The sequence below is a fragment of the Cryptomeria japonica genome, chromosome 5, assembly GCF_030272615.1.
Source record: "Cryptomeria japonica chromosome 5, Sugi_1.0, whole genome shotgun sequence".
In the NCBI taxonomy this organism is placed as follows: domain Eukaryota; kingdom Viridiplantae; phylum Streptophyta; class Pinopsida; order Cupressales; family Cupressaceae; genus Cryptomeria; species Cryptomeria japonica.
In genome coordinates, this window is record NC_081409.1 from 533,764,409 (window position 1) to 533,782,528 (window position 18,120).

The 18,120-nt window shown below is 36.4% G+C and overlaps 1 protein-coding gene across 6 annotated transcripts in view; it reads right to left on the reverse strand.

Annotated features, from left to right (window-relative positions):
• The window catches only part of LOC131069173 (E3 ubiquitin protein ligase DRIP2), a 147,933-nt gene that overhangs the window by 16,365 nt on the left and 113,448 nt on the right, over nucleotides 1-18,120 (reverse strand). For 5 of the 6 annotated variants that reach the window (XM_058004533.1, XM_058004534.2, XM_058004532.2 and 2 more), the window contains 4 exons: nucleotides 5,284-5,383; nucleotides 3,201-3,522; nucleotides 2,535-3,001; nucleotides 2,272-2,322 (listed from right to left, as the gene is read on the reverse strand). In XM_058004533.1, coding sequence (XP_057860516.1) covers nucleotides 2,272-2,322; nucleotides 2,535-3,001; nucleotides 3,201-3,522; nucleotides 5,284-5,383 — 940 coding nt within the window. The remainder of the gene's footprint in view (nucleotides 1-2,271; nucleotides 2,323-2,534; nucleotides 3,002-3,200; nucleotides 3,523-5,283; nucleotides 5,384-18,120) is intronic. The other variant, XM_058004535.2, reaches the window with a different exon arrangement.

The window sequence follows — 18,120 nt, forward strand, 5'->3', positions numbered from 1 at the left end:
AGGGTTTAGAGAAGTGCTAGACTCCATGATAGAGGAGAATGATGAGGAAGTGACTATCGGAGATGACTCCACACATCCAGTCAGAGGAGTTGGAACCTGCACCATCAAACTAAAGTCAGGCATATCATTACAACTTAAAGGAGTACTATATGTCCCAGGCATCAAGAGAAACCTAGTCTCCATATCAGCACTAGAGGATAATGGATACAGAGTGACCTTCATGGACAACAGAGTGTTGGCTTGGCCAAAGAATTCATCTATCAAGAAAGCTAAAACCATTGGTCAAAGACAAGGCTACTTGTATGAGCTGTGCACAGAGCCCAACCTAGCCCTAATCCATGAAACTACAGATGCTGATGAAGTTTGGCATAGAAGACTAAGTCACCTGAATTTTAGAGCTTTATCATAAATAGGAAACCTTGTAATAGGCCTACCTAAGTTAAAGCAACATCATTCAGGGGCATGCAAAGGATGTGCCTTAGGTAAAAATGCTAAGGGTGCTTTTCAAAATAGTACTAGGAAAACAAGCAAAATTCACTGAGTGCATCTCCTATTTTTTAGGAGGAACTCCCAATTCACTGACAAACCTTCCAAAGGTACACACAGCAGAGGAGGACCATTGGGATTCAGTTTCAGGTTGACAGGGTCAGTCTCCTACTTTTTAGGAGCATCCCTAGATTTTAAGGGAGAACTACCAGTTGGCCTATGAGGTTCAGGCATCCTTCACAGTCAGGTGGCTACAAGCAGTTTTCAAATTTGAGCTCATTTGAGCATTTTATGAATAAATTGGGAAATATTTAAATATTTCCTAAGTTGGGTTAAATAAATAATTATAAAGTGAATTATTATAATCACTTTATATTACAACAAAGTATAATAAAGTACCCATGGGGCACATTTACCTAGAAGTTATAACTTAAAATGGGGCAACTTTATATTATGATAAAATAGACCCTTGGCTTAATTGGAACCAAGAGAAGGCATTATAATATGAAATAAAACATTGTTAATACATGAAATGAGAACCCTAATTCGAAATTAGGGTTAGGGCTGGGAAAAAGAGTGAATAAAAGAAGGAAAAGGTAGCCATCTGAGACATATTCAGGTTTATTTTTGACATCAGCAACGGGTGGAAGCTCTATAAAGGAGTATTCTACAGCAGATTGGCTTCCAAGAATGAAAACTCTTGGGAGAAGTGAGAGTTGGATGTAGCCCTGGCCCTCAAGAGAGTTGGAAGTTAAGTGTGGGCGACTTATTCTGTGTATGTGTGAGTTTTCAAGAGAGTATCGATAGCATTCTATTATGTGATATACAGCAGCTGGATGAATTTTGAATGTTATCATTGAAGGCAAATAAAGGTTGAATATTATATCCTTGAGGGGAGTTACACTTATTTTAGTGATTTCAAAGTTGCTGTTTTGAAGGGAGTTGGAGCTCTCTTTTGTTTTGGAGTTGATACCTTTGCTGTTCTCGGTTGGTGTTGAGAGGAGAGTCAGTGCTCTCTTTGATAGTTGTTTACTTTGTAATCTAGGTTGGTGCCGATTTTAAGTTAATGGAAGTCTTTTGATGCTGTGGTTTTTTACCCAAAAGGGTTTTCCATAAGAAATACTTGTGTTTAAGTTTTGATGATTGCTTACTTTATGTTTTATATGGTTTCAAGTTTTTAAGATTAAAAAGTTATGCAATACTGATTCACCCCGCCTCTCTCTCAGTATTGCCTGTGTGCTTCTCAAAGTTGTACTTAGTACTATATTGTTTTCATATATATTATCTTGCTACTATGCCTATCATTGAATTTATTAATTTATGATTTGTAGCCTTGGGGTCTTTTTCTAGTAATAATAACAATGAAATTTCTATTTTTTGTTGCCACTAAATTTCAATAAATGAGAATTGTGTCTACACAAACACACACACACACACACATACATATATATGATGGCAGTGTAAAGGAATATTTGTGGGGGATGACAAAAGACTGGTATATGAATTCCTTAAAATACAAGCCTTGCTATCCAACATATAATAAATCTTTATGACATAGAAATCTTCATAGGTTTTACAAGGAACAACAACACAGACAATGCTTCCATACTTTATTATTAGACATACCAAAGTCAAAACAAAAACAGAATTCATTATAACTAGGTGCATTTGGATACCAAGTATCATTTAGTATCATTTACCTTCAATTGATCATTAGATTTTGTACACATGAAAAGTGCATGCATGCCAAGAATTTAGAGTGCAGGATAATTTGAGACAGCTTACTTGACTTTGAGATAACATTTTGGAATCTGTGGAAGAGCATTGTCTCCAGCTCTGCATACACACATTGCATAACCCCAGACAAACGGTTTAGCTCTTCTCTTTCATGAAAATACTTGCCCATCAAGGAGTTACACATAAGCAAATCAAACCAGCCTAAACAAGTCTATCATATTATGACAAGGAAAATTTTAATTCTGTGAAGAGCAAATATTATCAATTCACTTTAATTGCATGCATCACCAAATAGGAAAAAGTATTCTTACTGAGTTTCAGAAGCTAACAAGGCAAACCAGACAGGATTACTTCTTCTTTCATACTTTACAGAAGAATCATTTTCCAAAGCTACATTTCTTTGTTTCCTTGATATGGACATTCTCTCTGGACCTGTAGGATGCAATTTCCGAGCTATCTTTGAGTTTGTACCAGGATGAACCTTGCCTGACTCCTTTTTTCTAGCTACATTTACTGGACCTGAACCTCTCTTCTTAATTCCATTTGTGTGCTTCATACTTCGATACTTCTCAGCTTCTTCTGTTTTGATAGCAGGCAAACCTAGCAAAGGTGGTTGAGAGATCTCTGTCCTGTTTGCTGCCTCTGCAAGACATGCTAATGGTTCCCATGATGTACCTTTGCCTGTTCTTTGTCGACCACTTTCTGGACTGGTAATATTTTTTATGTCATCATCAGCAATTTGATTCGATGGATCGCTGCCTGAATTACGCTGAGGGAACTGTGTCTTTGTTAGATACAAAAAAAGGCATGACCATATATTCAAACCTAAACAGTATCTCCTTGTCACAGTGACCATAAGAAATGCATGAGAAAGCATAAGATACAGAACATATTTTAAAGAATACATATTCCAGAAACTCTAATGCATTGACAAGTACATGTGCCATAAGAATACAGCATAGTTTTATCTTCTATACCTGTTTCTTTATAAACATCTTGTTTGGGCGTTCTATCGAGTCAAGCCTTTCAGAATTATCCAGTGCTACGTCTACATCCTTTCCACTGTTTACCTTATTGCCTATTCCTCTTGATGCACCAGCTTTTCTTGCAACAGCTTTTGTTCGGCTTGATAAGCCAGCCTGTGCTGACACAGGAGGAGTATTAATTACCAATGAGGACAGCGAGCGTTCCTTTCTCCTAGCAGGTGCGGAACCAAGGGAATTATTCTCAGCTGCTTTCATCTTTTTCTTTTTCAAAGGGAATATTTTGCTTCTGACATCTTGCAAGTTATTATCTGGCCTGTGCATGTAGAACATTAACCAAACATAAAATACAACAGTCCATAAGCATTTTATAAAATAAATCACACTTGAATAGAGACAAGTCTCCGAAACCAAATAAAATTTCTTAGTGTTAGCACTGAGATTTGTCAACTAACAGAAGGACCGGTGACAATATGTGGAACTTTATTTCTTCCTCATTTTCTAGGTGAGTCCATTTATTGACTGTTTACAGAAAACCCACAAAGTAAAACAAAGCTATATTATAGTGTTGACAATTTACAAATGCTGTTAATTTTGCAGAAAACGAGCATTTTTCTCTTAGCATTGATGAACTAAACATTTTTCTGTTGTCAAGTAAAGGACCAGGTGTTAAAACACTACACATGGTTGACATGACAACAATATTTAGTTCAGAACGAAAAAGAAATTAAGAGACACCTTGACAACTTGGCAGGTGTTTGCATGCACACAATAACTGCTATATCAACAATAAACTTATGGATTGAAGAAGTAGCGAGGAGGTCCAAGAGCTATATTTTTCCTGATAAAAATTCATTATCGAATACCTCCTACTTATGGACCAAAGAGAACCAACCTTTTGTCTCTTGCAATTCAAGATATAACATCAAGTGCTTGTTATATTTGCAATTCACCAAGTTATCTTTGACATCTTCAACATGGCCAAAGTCACCACATTGCTCTTGACCAGACAATACATTTACATGTTGGTATCCCTTGCAGCCATAAATCAACGGTGCGTGATTGAGAATTTAACTTGCAAAGGAGGCCATGGCACATTTTCCAGGGAAATAAACATTAACAGTCCCATGATCTTGATGCACCCCTACGCTACAGATCAGTAGTATTATTGCCTCTTTCTTCAAAAGGTTTGAGTATTGTTGACAGAGTATCAAAAAGAGATATTCATTCTTTCTTTTCCTATCCTCAAGTCAAAGATTGGCTAGTTTAGATAGAAATGGAACTTACACATGGAGATTTCACTTTGCTCCAGACCAGGGGCATCACCTTAACAGGATTCACCCACCTTTGAAGAACAAGGAAGAGATCAAAGCCATGCCAATTGCATAAATTCACTTACTTTGCCCTATCTAAGCCACTTAACAGGACAAATTATTTTCCATGCACATTTCTTTTTTACATCTTTGACAAGAATCCTTAATCCTGTTTAATATTTTGGTCTCATGATCTGGCACCCTTCTAAGAAAATTTGAAAAAATTTCTAGGAAGCTCCAACTAGGGCCAAGGCACCAAATTCCTCAGGATCAACAAATATATAAACTAAATGCCTTGGTTTAAATTTGAAGGACTTCATATTTCTAGTTATTTATTTATATTGAAAGGGTATGCATTATTCCAGGGTGTACTATCATAATCAATGGATCATGTATACACAAATCCTTATTTTAGTGAAATATTTCTGTTACATAGATTATGGCTCAAAAACATTGTGTAATTTTTTTCAGCTGTATCCTGAGCAATTGAAAAGAGAAAAATATAAGAGACAAAATAAGTATAGTTAAATTTAAGACTACAGCAATTTAAAGAAGCGTCAAGTTAAGCTGTGCAGATATACTAATTTTGGAGAAACCTGAGAATCAAACATTCATTGATGAGAGCTGTTTCGAGACAATATTATAATTTATTTGTGCAAATGCAAAATATCATCCAAGAATGAAGAATGTAAGATGAATCACAGTCAGATAAAAACCTTTAAACTATAAATTAAAGAGGACATTATAAAATCACAATTCAATACCTTAGCTTTTCCTTAGGCAAGCAACCAAGATATACATTGCATATAGGGCAATGATATGTATCTTCTTCAGCAAGCTTCTGATAAATACAATCCTTACAAACTGCACAAAACAAGGAACATTATGATTTAAAAATAATAATTTCATGTCTTTTACAACCTATGATGAAAGAAATTCAAAGTTGAAGCAGCATGACAAAATTTAGGCACACAAAAAAAGATTGTAATTAATATAAGGCAAAAGACTGGTTTTTTTAAAAAATACATAAGATTTTACAACTGCAAAGCTTAGAATGTAGCAAGGCAGTCAAAAGGATATAAAACTTACACATAAACAGTTAAAGCAAGATAAACTTAGGACAGCTACACAGTTACAGCTAAACAATTAGTTTTTCAACACGTAGATCAATTAAAGTAAATGCTCCATATCGGGAGCAATATCAAGCTAAAAATCCACCAAGAATATTTGAAGAGTAACAACATACATAACAGAAAAATAATGCCACGGTGCTCCTGAGGTCACCATCATTGGCACGAATTGGGTCATCATCCTTTTGAAATGTTCACCAGATTGAGATGTCATACCTAGCAGAAGGCTTGAAGAATCATGAAGAGCATCCCCAAAATTGAATGCGCTCTTCATAACTTGCCTCTTAGTAATTTGCTGCAATGTTTCAAATTTTTGTGTATTCTCTTCTGCCTCTCAGAAGTGATGATGTTCTCAATTGCCTCAAATCTATTAGAGGATTCTTATTGTTGTGTGTGAGATACTTGAGGCCATCAACCAACTTCTCATTGCTCTTTTGGGATTTGATATCCATTCAGATTTCTAATTCAGGCATTTAACAAGAGGTTTGAGAAGGGTTTCATGGGCTTCCATCTCCACACCCTAGGTACTATGGTACCCGCCATGTGGCAAATAGTTTCATTTGTGTTAGCCAAAACAAGATGCAATTGGCCCTTGGATCATGACTCAGATTGAAACATGAGTGTGGCTACACTCCCAACTGGCTTGGCATTGATAATCAAGAGGGGGGCCATGAAACACACTGATAGGGTGTTTTTTGGAGAGTGGAGCTGAAGGGATAGCAGCAGGGCTAGCAACATTGGGGTGCAGCACTCTTGGATTTGGGGAATGAAAACGGCCCCTGGCTGAAAGGACTTGGGTAGGCCTTACATGGTCACCTTCATTTCTAAACACATGAATGTTTTGAAGTGGAGGGCACTAATGAATACCCGACTGGGAACCAAAGGTTCCTGGTTGGGGTGTTGAATTGGCTGCCCAATTTTACCGAGGTGGTTTTCATTTTTCGAAAGGGTTGGTTCTGGGCTACGCAAAGCGAATTTCATGAGCTTTTACTTTCCTGAGCTCAATGGTTGTCTGGTGGATTACATCAGGAAATTTGTCCTTGAATTTCGGAAAGAATTTCATTTTCCATATGAGATCCCCGTTGCCCTTTGGCATAAATCTGCCACTCATATAAGACACTAGTTCAATTTTTTCTTGAAATGTGTACTTGTGTTACTGAGATGGTGTTGAGAATTCCACTTGTTCCAAAATTTGATCATCTATGCTTTGTCAAGTTGCCATGTTATTCCTTGGTGAAGGAGAGAATCCCTTTCTTGATTTTCTTTTCAATTGCCAAAAGATTTGATCTCAAAGCGGCAATCTAAGGGTTGCAATCAAGTTATAAATGTATTTATTTCTACTGATTTAAACTCACTGAGACCCCAGGTCATGCCTTAGATGCCATGCTAATTTAATTACCAAAGCTTGGTTCAACAGATCCAAATCCTCTATGTTTAAACAACTTTCAAGCTGTGATTTTTTTGCTGTCCTGCAAGCAATTAAAGGGAATGTGAAACCAGGTTCAGTACCCTGCCATAAGAATTTTCTTTGGATTGATTTGAGATCCTTCTATATAGCTTAAGGAAGAGGAAGAATGGATATCAATCAAAGAGGTGTTAATTATATAACTGATATGATCAATTGTGCTCTACTGGCTAGAGTTGGCCATTTGTTGTTCCAAATAGTTTCTTCTGAATTATTTTTTAAACTATCACCCATTGTTTCTATCTGTATATATTTTTTCTAGTGGTTAAGGAAACCTGCATATGTCTGCAGAAGATGTAAAGAATTCTGAATTTAGTTAAATGGCTCACATTGATGAAGATTGTGTGTGAATCACTGAATCGTCATTGTTTATAAAATGCTTTGATGCTTATTGATGCCCAATCAATCACATTCAAAAAAAAACAGCTACCCTTCAAAATACCAAAATGAGAAAACTCAAAACAGAGAGTGAAAAGAGCACAATGATGTTTGTATTGGGCAAAATAATGCTTTTAGGGGCAATTTAAGGTTTTTGGATGCAAAAAGAAAGTTAAAAAAATAAAAATTGTTTTGCTCCTTTTTGGAGCTCAATGCCTTTGGGTACACCTGGGTACGCTCGGGTATGCCCAAGTATGCACCCCTAGGCATACTTGGGCATACCCCCAGACGAACCTATACCCAAATACACCCGGCATAGGTGCAGGTGGGTTCCAAGCGTACTTGGTAACTTAACTTTTTTGTCTCAAGTCATGACATTAAGATAAATGTTACAATCTTTATGTTAACCTATGTCTTATCCTTGCATATATATACAAGGGTTCCTCATTGTAAATGTCCCATCCTCGACTGTACATACAAGGCTTTCTCATTGTAATTTTGAATGTAATCCTATTGTATACTTGCATCCTTTGATAAAATAAAATTATTCTCTCATGTTAGGTCTCTCTTGTACTTTCGTTGAAGCTCCACTAATCTTGGATGGCTATTTCCATAGCCAAATCTTACATGCTATAAAGCATCCTAGACTAACTATTAAATGGTACCAAAGCTTGTAAGATTGCTTCTTGTTAGACATTTGAGACATCAAGGTTGCAAATCTTGTTGCTTTTGAAACGTTGAGTATGATCTTATTTTGCATTGAATGATGACCTCAAGAAATTAAAAAATTCAATAAAAATACCCAATTTGGGGGAAGGTCCTCTTTGCGGCTTTGTATTAGAAGCATATTTTGGAGCTTGATGGAGCAAATCTAAGCACACTAGTGAGTTCAAAGCATTCAAGAAAGCTAGTTTTGCCTTTCGTTTTGTCTAAATTGAACATATAAGGCCAAATTTGCAAGGATTTTGGTAGCACCCAATTTGACTGTGTTCAACTGTGCTTAAATTCTAGTCCCTAACGCATTTTGGCCTTCTTATGCCCATCATAGATAACCAATCTCAGATATTTCCTAATAGGTATTTGTTGGTCAAAGTTTGCATGTGTTGTTCTTCCTCATCCCCACGTGCCTATTGTGTGTTGGAAGTTGCAGAAATCCAAGAAAGTTCTAAGTGGAGCTTCTTTTACGATCATTTCTGTAAGTTTGGGTAGACTGTCAAACTATCAAAGTTTCCCTTATCCCTCTTTCAAACAATGTTTTTAATTTTGAATGATGCAAATGTGTGTATGGACGAACATTTATATTTTATTGCTTTCTTATGTGAATGAAAAATATTAAGTATAAATTGATAAGAAGACATGAATAATTATTTTGGCAATGTCTATATATATATATATAAGAGATTAAAGAGAAGATAAGATTGGTTAACTATTTTCATGTAACCAAGTGGATGTAGGATAAGCTACACCCTCAGGAGGGAGGGAGAGTATCATCAAGGAGAGGATTGCAGACTTTGGAAGAGACCAAACTTGCCAACAAGCCTTGAGTCTTAAGATAAGTTGTTAGAAGTTAGTTGTGACCTCGGCAGTTAGGGTGGTTGACAAGGTTGTCTCACCTTGTCAGTGAGTTGGTAGTTGGTCTTTCTAGTGTTACTTAGGTTAAATGTGTATGTTAATATTTGGATTAATAATTATATTTAGATATAAAATGAATCAAAATTGTTTTCAGCAAATAATCTTATCGATTAATATATAGATGCATGCTTAGTAATGAGTACATATAGCATATGTATATGTATATACATATAAGTACATCCAATTATGGAAGATGTATGTGTTGGTTGAAAATTTTGTACACCTCAACAGCTGTACAAAATTGTGGATTTCAGCCACAACATGTGAGTAAACACTCTCCTAATTCTAAGGGGAGGCTCCCCCTATCTAAAATAAATTAATATGGATGGGACAACAGTTTTCCTTCTTTCAAGAAAAACTATATTCTTCTCTCTTCACAGAAAAGAATAGCAACTAGAAACAAATATCAGCAATAACTTGTACAATAAAATCTCTCGTATTGGATCACATAATGTGATCGAAATGTTGATACAAAAAATTCTCACACAATCTAATCCAAAATGAAAAACATTAAACAAAAAAAAACCAACTTAATAAACAAGTGCATGGAACCACTTTAAGCTCCATGGAACCTTGTTGTTTTTTATTCAAAAGCAGCGGTATCTAGGGTGCTGACCCTTAAACATAGTCATAGACTTTACACAAAACTTCAACAACAAAAACCTAGACGAAAGTTCAACAAAAAGTAACCAAATACGAATTCATCTCTCTTCACAAAAAAGAATAGCAACTAGAAACACATATCAGCAATAACTTGTACAATAAAATAAGAGAGAGGAAATGAAGTTTCATGAAAGCCCAAAGACTTCCATCACTTCCTCAGGGACGGAAAAAAATATCAAGCACAAAGTCTTGAATTTCTACAATCCTATCTACCCTTTTATGATAATAAGAACAAGTACAAGATACAGCAGCACAAAGTCTGAAATATATTGTCACTTTTAACACAAGACAACAAGAACTAGTGTGAACTCAAAGTCTCTTAGCTATTTCTTAACACAAAATCAGTTTCTACTCTAACTTCTTTCAAGAACAAGTGTAGACACAAAGCTCTACAACCTCCCTCAATAAGAACTTTACTTTAATCTATATTAATCTCCAATATTTGCAACACAAAGTCTGCAAGACAAATTTGATTAAGCTCTCAAGAATCACATGCAAGAAAGGCAATATTGAATACAAAACTCAAGAGATTCAAAACAAAGTCTAAATCCTTGAATGATTTTCTTCTATTCCTTTCAACTTCAACTTACACATTAAAAAGCACAAAGTCTTTCTTGCTGTAAATTTTAGCAGAGTTTGCTTGCTTTCTCCAAGATAAAGATTACAATAGACCCCCTCAAGTATTTATAGGAGAGGAGCTTGAGAAAAAGAAGGGAGGATTCCAACTAACTTGGACCCATTCAACAACTAACAAAGACTTATTCACAATTACAAGTCCTATTCTAAATTGACTTGTAATCAGCTTACATGTAATTACAAAAGTGCAAGTGATAAATTAACTTGCAATTACAAAATTGTTTGTACATTTAAACTTGTCGAAAGGAAAACTACAATTCTGAAATTACAATTCTGAATTTAAAACTAAGTGTCCAATACACTTATATAGCAGCATGCTTGGCCATGTATCCTTCAAACTTTCGGATAATTCCTTGCAACTCATTAGGATTTGGCTCATGGGTATTCTTAGCAACAATAACCATTTTGATAACAACATCAAAGCAACTAAGAATCGTAAGACTATGCTTCCCAAGAGTGGCTTGAACTTCCTGCAAAAAGATTTGGTATTTCATCAAAGCTTGAATTGATGCAACTGAAAATTGTTCATCTTCCCACTCCTGATGAATCTTTCTTCTCAAATCTGAGAGAACATCTTCTTATGACAACAACTCCCCATCCTGATTTACAATCTTACAAGAAAATTTCTCACAATGAAAAACAATATCTTGTACCATTTCCATACACAATCTCAAGGCATCATCAATTTCTTCAATGAGTGCTTTTAGAACAAGGGATTTATTCTCTAGAAGTTCTCCAAATTCCAAATACATAGTTCTAGTAGGAATGATACCATTCTCTTGTAAAACATTCAGCTTTTCTTGTGGCATCTTGTGCCAAACTCTCAAGTTGCTTTCAACCTTTTCCAGATTCCGTTTGAAAACTTCAAAAGGCTGGTTCAATTTCCCCTTGGTCATTTCTAGCTTGACCATTACCTAGAATACTTCCTTCAAAACCTGAGCACATAGATCAGAAATCGGATCTACCCAAGAATCCAGTGCTTGCACTTTGTGAGCAGCTCATTCAACTTCTCGGACTGATTCTTTTGTATTGAAAGAAGTTGAAGGATCGGTCCCTTCTTCAGAAGACTTGGTGATTCTTTGAATTACTGAGATAAGCTGCAAATTCTCCTCTTCCAGCTTGTCTTTCTTCGTTAGGAGTTCATCATAACGTTGCACCAAAGAAGTCACTGAATGCTGAGCATCATGCATGTGTTTGTTTACCCAATTCCACCCTTGTGATTCTGTAGTCAGAAGCTTGCATCTCTTCATGCGGCTTATCCACAATTGGTTCAACAATTTCTGCAACTTTCATCTTGTTGCTATCAACTGTCACTCTCAAAATTGTCTTTACTCTTTTAGCAGCCTTGGGTTTGGATTGTTTAAGCTGCTGAAAATCAAAGATATCAAGAGAAATTTCCAGCTTTCTTTTAGGAGTGAAAGAGCTTAGCCATGGAGGTAAAGCCATTGAATCCGCCTCAAAAACAGTTGGGAGTGATGAAGAAGCAGGTTTTGTTTGAACTACAGTTGTCACCCTGGGAGAAGTTTCTGATTGAACAACAACTATTGCCTGCTCAGTAACCAAAGGATGTGAAGATTGCATCATGAACTTGTCGAAATTGATAGCAGAAGTATCAATTTTTGTTAGCGACAAACGGGGCAAAGAGACATATGCAGAATTCTCCTCAAAAACACTTAACAAGTCCTCATGTGAGTGATACATATGTAGGATTCTCCTCGAAAACATTTAACAAGTCCTCATGTGAGGAGATCACTCATGAATTTCTGTTAGCGGCAAATGGGGCAAAGAGACATATGCAAGATTCTCCTCGAAAACATTTAACAAGTCCTAATGTTGGGACTCTCTGATGAGTACAATGAACTGATACATCCATGGTTCAAACACAGTAGAATGTTCTATGTTGGCATATGCACACTCCAATGAGACATTGTAGGTGATTGAAGGTTTTGTCATTGATGGCAACCTTACAATCCTATGGCACCGGCAAGGCATTACACCGGCAAGATAATTCACCGGCATCAACGATCAAACTCTACACCGGCACTCAGGACACTGGCACCGGCACAAAGAAAGGAAGTATACCGGCACAGAGGCCGACAGGATTTTGTTATATTATATTTTGTTTATTATTGTAAAAACTTTGTAAGCCGACTTGGCATGTTGTAAAATGACTCTTATATATAAGAGAGATCATTGTAGACATTTTAAGAAGTTAAGAAAGTGATGTAAGCGAAAGTGAAAAATATTAAGGCAGACCTATTATGTGAAATATAGGTTAAAGGGTTTATGTAAGAAGCAGAGCAGCAACCGGTACTGAATCAGGCATTATAGATGCTATTGTAAAGCAGTACAAGATATTGGATTTGTATAATCCACATTGTAAGTCAGTGAGACTTCCCATTGAGCAGTGAGCTCTAGGCAGTTGGCCTTTATGCATGTGCAAGCCCCTCTTGTAAGTAATATTCTCTTATTGGCCAGTAAGTGGATATTGTGGGTCACAAATCCCACCGAGGTTTTTCCCACACCGGGTTTCCTCATTAAATCCTTGTGTCATGGTGTGCTTTTCATGTGGATGTTTTTAATTCTGTTTATTGCATTATTTCTTGCATACCGGTACACTGTTATAATATGTTCTGCATGTTTTAAGATAAGAAATTCTACTCACCGGTTAGATACTGATTCACCCCCCCCCCTCTCAGTATCTGTGGAAATCCTAACAATTGGTATCAGAGCTTGGTCCTCTATTTTCAGAAGCCTAACAGCTTGAGGAAGATCTTGACACCGGTAAAGATGGAAAATCTGATGAAGCAACTTGAAGGAGCTCTCTCAGACTATGATACAGAAAAATTGAAAAATATCAAACTAGAAGATGATCTAAAGGCAGCTCAGGATATCATTCAGGCACTTCAAGAGAATCTTACTGTTGCAAGAAATAAGAGAAGAGAACTTTGTGAAAAAATGCAAACTGAAAATGATGAAAAGGAATCACTTAATGATCAGATAAGCAAGCTGAAACTGGAGAACATGACAACAAAGAATGAGATGCAGGATATGACTATGAGATTTTGTAAAGAAATTGAGGATAAGAAGAAGAATGAAGAAGAATTGACCAGAAGACTAAGTGATGCAGCAAATGAGAACACAAGACTTAGCTATGAAAATGATTTATTAAAGACAGATCTGATGCACACTCAGAATGACTCAAATGAACTGATGAGACAGAAAGAAGTCTTAGAAAGAGAACTAGAAACTACAAATCAACATAAAGAAAAATTCAAGAAAAGCTCAGAGGAACTTGGTACCTTGCTAAAGAATCAAAAACCTAAAGGTGACACTTCTGGAATTGGCTTTGAAGTTGGTGAAAGCTCTGGTACTGCAAATACTCAGGATCACAGCAAACCGGTAAGACAACCTAATACTTATAAATTCAATGGAAAATGCTTTAACTGTAATAAGTATGGTCATAGAACAAATGAATGTAGATCTAGAAATTATCAGAATATCAACACACCCACCAGTCAATGTTCTAAATGCAACAAAGTTGGTCACAACTCTGAAAATTGCAAAATGAATGTGAGATGTTATGTTTGTGGAAGATTTGGACATTTATCTAATCAATGCAGAACACAAACCGGCATAGGTTATGGGAAAGCTATTCAGAAGAATAATGTAACTTGTTATGCATGTAACAAGATTGGGCATATTGCAAAATTCTGTAGAAGTAAAGGATCACCGGCAGACAACAAAAGTTCTAGCTTGAAGGGTAAAGAAAAAGTTGAAGAGGTTAAGCAAGAATTCTCAAAACAATGGATTAGAAAAGCTTATCTAAATATTGGGAATACTCCTCCACCGGTAGAACCAATCAATGCTTCACCGACAGGACAGAGTGATGCTTCATCGGCAAGACAGAGCAGTGCTCCACCGGCAGGAAATTCTTCATCGAATTGAAGAAAGTTTCCTTGAGGGTTTGGCAATCTAATGACACGTGCTATTATTCCCTCGGTTAGAGATGAGAAATTGGAAATTACTTTATTACCGGCAGACAATGTTAAGTAACTACTTAACCGGCATACATTTAATGTGGGAGATGGCAAAAAGACACTATAAATTTGAGGTTTTGGCTCCATTTCATTTCACCGAGATTTCAAACCTACGAAGAGTGCGAAGATTCCGAGCTAAGCCATTTTCGAGCAAGAGGCAAGAACACTTCAAGCAATCATCTATCCTAAGGCAGTAAAAGGTATTTTATCATGGCATCCACCTCTGCACTTGAATATATAGCAAACCCTACTGTTGTCGAAGTTATAAAAAGACCTAGGCCCGTATTTCAATTAGTTCCCGAAGTATCAAAGAAAGATGATACTTTAGGTGCTTTTTCTCAAATTCCTAAGGGAGTTGTTTATGCTGAAGATCCCAGAATTTACATTCATTGCAACATTGAGGAACTAGGAGATGAAGAGATTAAAACCATGTTTAAATCTGTCATATGTCATGAATCTGGTAATGTAAAAGATGAACATAAGATCATTGAAACCCTAGGATTTACAGAGATCCTTAGCATTCCTGAATTCCCCAAGGATGTGATTAGGATAGTCTTAAGCAGGGTACATGGTGAATTTTTCTGGTTAGATGCAATTCACAAAATCACCAAGGAAGCTGTGAAAGCTGTCACAGGGTTACCGACCACCGGTAAAAGGCCAGACAAGACTAAAAAGGTCTTCAATGACCTAGTTATGAACCTAACTGGTGCCACATCCGACAGAAGGTCCTTAAGAGTCAATGATGTAAAAGATACTAATGCAAGATTTATTAGCATGATATTAGGATATAAAGCTACTCATGTAAATAGACTCAATTCAGTGTCAAGTCTGTGCATTAAGAGTGCTTATGACATGGTCACAGATAATGCAAAGATTGATGTATGTGAGTGGTTGAAGGACGAATTAATTGACAACTTAGGCAAGATTAAGAAGGACAAGAAAGGAACTTTTAAATTTGGAAATCTGCTAGTGTGTCTGATGCTACATATAACCAAACAGGTTCCCGGTATAGGCTACAAAGAACTTGGATATGATATACCGGTAGGTAAACAGTTAACAGAACTATTCAATAATATGGGAGAAGATAAGGAAAACAATATCCATGATTTCTTTCAAGCACTTAAGGCCAAAATGAAGAAAAGAATCAGATTATCACAAAAGATTGTTGACAAATATAAGGATGAAATATGCTTTGTAATAAAAAAGGATGAGATCTGGATGGAAGCAGTCATCCCTAGGACAGTTTGGGTAACAGAGATGGGCTACGAAACAGATGATCATATAATTGAAACTTATGCTAAAGCACTTCTAGAAGCCCCTAAAGAACCGAAGGAAGAAGTATTTGGTAGTGCAGAAACTATTGAAAGCCAAATACAATCTAAGAAAAGAGTGAAAAAGGTTGAGGCAATTGTAAGAAAAGGTTCTAGGCAGGCAAAGGAAATCAAGGATAAAGTAATGGAACAAACCGGTATAACAGAGGATGAGTTAGCAGCTCCACAACCTGAAACTCACCTATCACCGGTAGGCACATATTCAGAGAATGACATGCCTGCAACTTTCAAAAGAGTTGTAAGGAAAAGAGATCCCTCACTGGCAACCACACCCTCACCTAGGAGGACAAGACAAAAACAACAAGCAGTGAGATTTACGGTAAGAAAGGCTACACCAAAGAAGAAGAAACTGACACCCAAGAAGAAGAAGAGGACAAACAAGGACTTGGCCCCTCTTGACACACTGTTGAATGAAATTACAGAGGAAGGGAAATTGAAGAATATAGAGAAACTATATGACACTCTGACAGCTGATGAAAAAGAACAAGTAGAAAACAGTGTTATATTGCATATGGATATGTATAAGAAATTTTTGATGGAAGTAGTAGATGAAATACTAGATGAACTATTTAAAACACTGGAAGCAAGGAGACAAGCAGTAGCAGAACTTGACAAGAAAATAAAGATAGAAAAGCTACTTGCTGTATACCCGGTGAATTCACCCAAAGAAATTGATGACTTAATTGTTGAAGCCAACCGATCAGTATTTTCTACTGCACACCGACACATTGTTTAATGGTTGGAAGAGTTAATGAGGTGACTGAGGAGACAGAAAATGCATGGGACATTTTCCTAGTGGAAAAAGAAAAACAAGAAGAATCATGAGCCACAAACCTATAAAGGTATATCAGAAAGAAAGAGACAAGGGTAAAGGTAAAGTTGTTGAACCACCCAGTATCAAGGTTAAAGACAACTTACCCCCACCTCCTTTGATTACTCCACCGGTAACAACAACAGCTACAAAAGATCAACCGACAGTTGAAAGTATGGATGTAGAGGATGTCAATCCTAATCCTGAAGTCTTATATACAGTGGATGTTGATACTCAAAAGATCAACATTGTGGTAGACAAAGATACAACTGATAAGACTGAAATGGCTAGTGAGCCACCGGTAGCTAAGCAAACTGATAACACACAAGAGAAACCGGCAGATGACAAAGAGCAACAGGTAGAAACTCAGACTCAGACTGAGACAATGCAACAAACAAAGAAACAAACAGAGCAAAAGGCTCCTGAACAGGAACAACAACAGAAACAGGAACATGTTCATAAGGAAACAGTGCCACCGGCAACTGGAGAAATAGAAAAACCATTGCTTAAGGAAATGCAAACACAAACATACCTACCAGAGGTCAATACAAGCTTGGTTACTTCCACTGGCGGTACTCAGAATGTAGGTTCATCATCAGGCTACAAATCAACTAATGTGACTGAAGTACTATTAGATTCAATTAAAAAGATAACAGATTGCAGCTCACAAGCTTATAAGGCAATAGATGACACAATGCCAATTTTGAAGGTAATTGCAACTAACTGTAATATAGACAATAAAGATTCTTTAGGACAACTTGATACCTTGTGTAAATATATCACAAAAAACATTGAGAAATTAAAAGAAGAGACATTGAAAGACAGATTGGAAATTGAAAAGCAAAGATTCTTTGATGAGCAGATAAAGAAGTGTACCAGAGATTTTGACATACTTCTACCGGAACTGTGTAACTTATTGAAAGAGTACAAAACTCTGTACAAAGACACCTGTAAGACAAACTTTTTGACTGTAGATATAGATAAAAAGATGAGCAAGGTACAGGATGAAATCAATAAACTTGCAGATAATTTTGTTAACTCACCTGATACATTATCAATTTTTGAACAAAAGATAACAAATTTTGAGGAAGAATTACTTAAATTGGAAAGAGAAAAGGAGAGAATAGTGAATAAGGCAAAGCATCTGAGATTAAAACTGAATCCAAGATTGGACTATCTAGCATCATTACGGAAGGAAATATCTAAGGCACTGATACAGGAACAAAAAACACCGGCAAAGCATTTGCAGCATCTCACCGGTACAGTTAAAAGAACAGAGACAGCAATAAGAGATAGTAAAAAGTTTATGGAGAGTATAAACTTGATTTTGGCGGATCTATTTCAAATTGTAACTACCCAGTTACAAGGTTGAAACTACAAACTCTACTGACATCTTGACAACCTTTGTCATTGATGCCAAAGGGGGTGTAGTGGGATGAGAAAATTCAACATCACAAGAATCATATGCTCAGGGGGAGCACACACATTTTTGGTAACATTTTTTGGACTTCACAT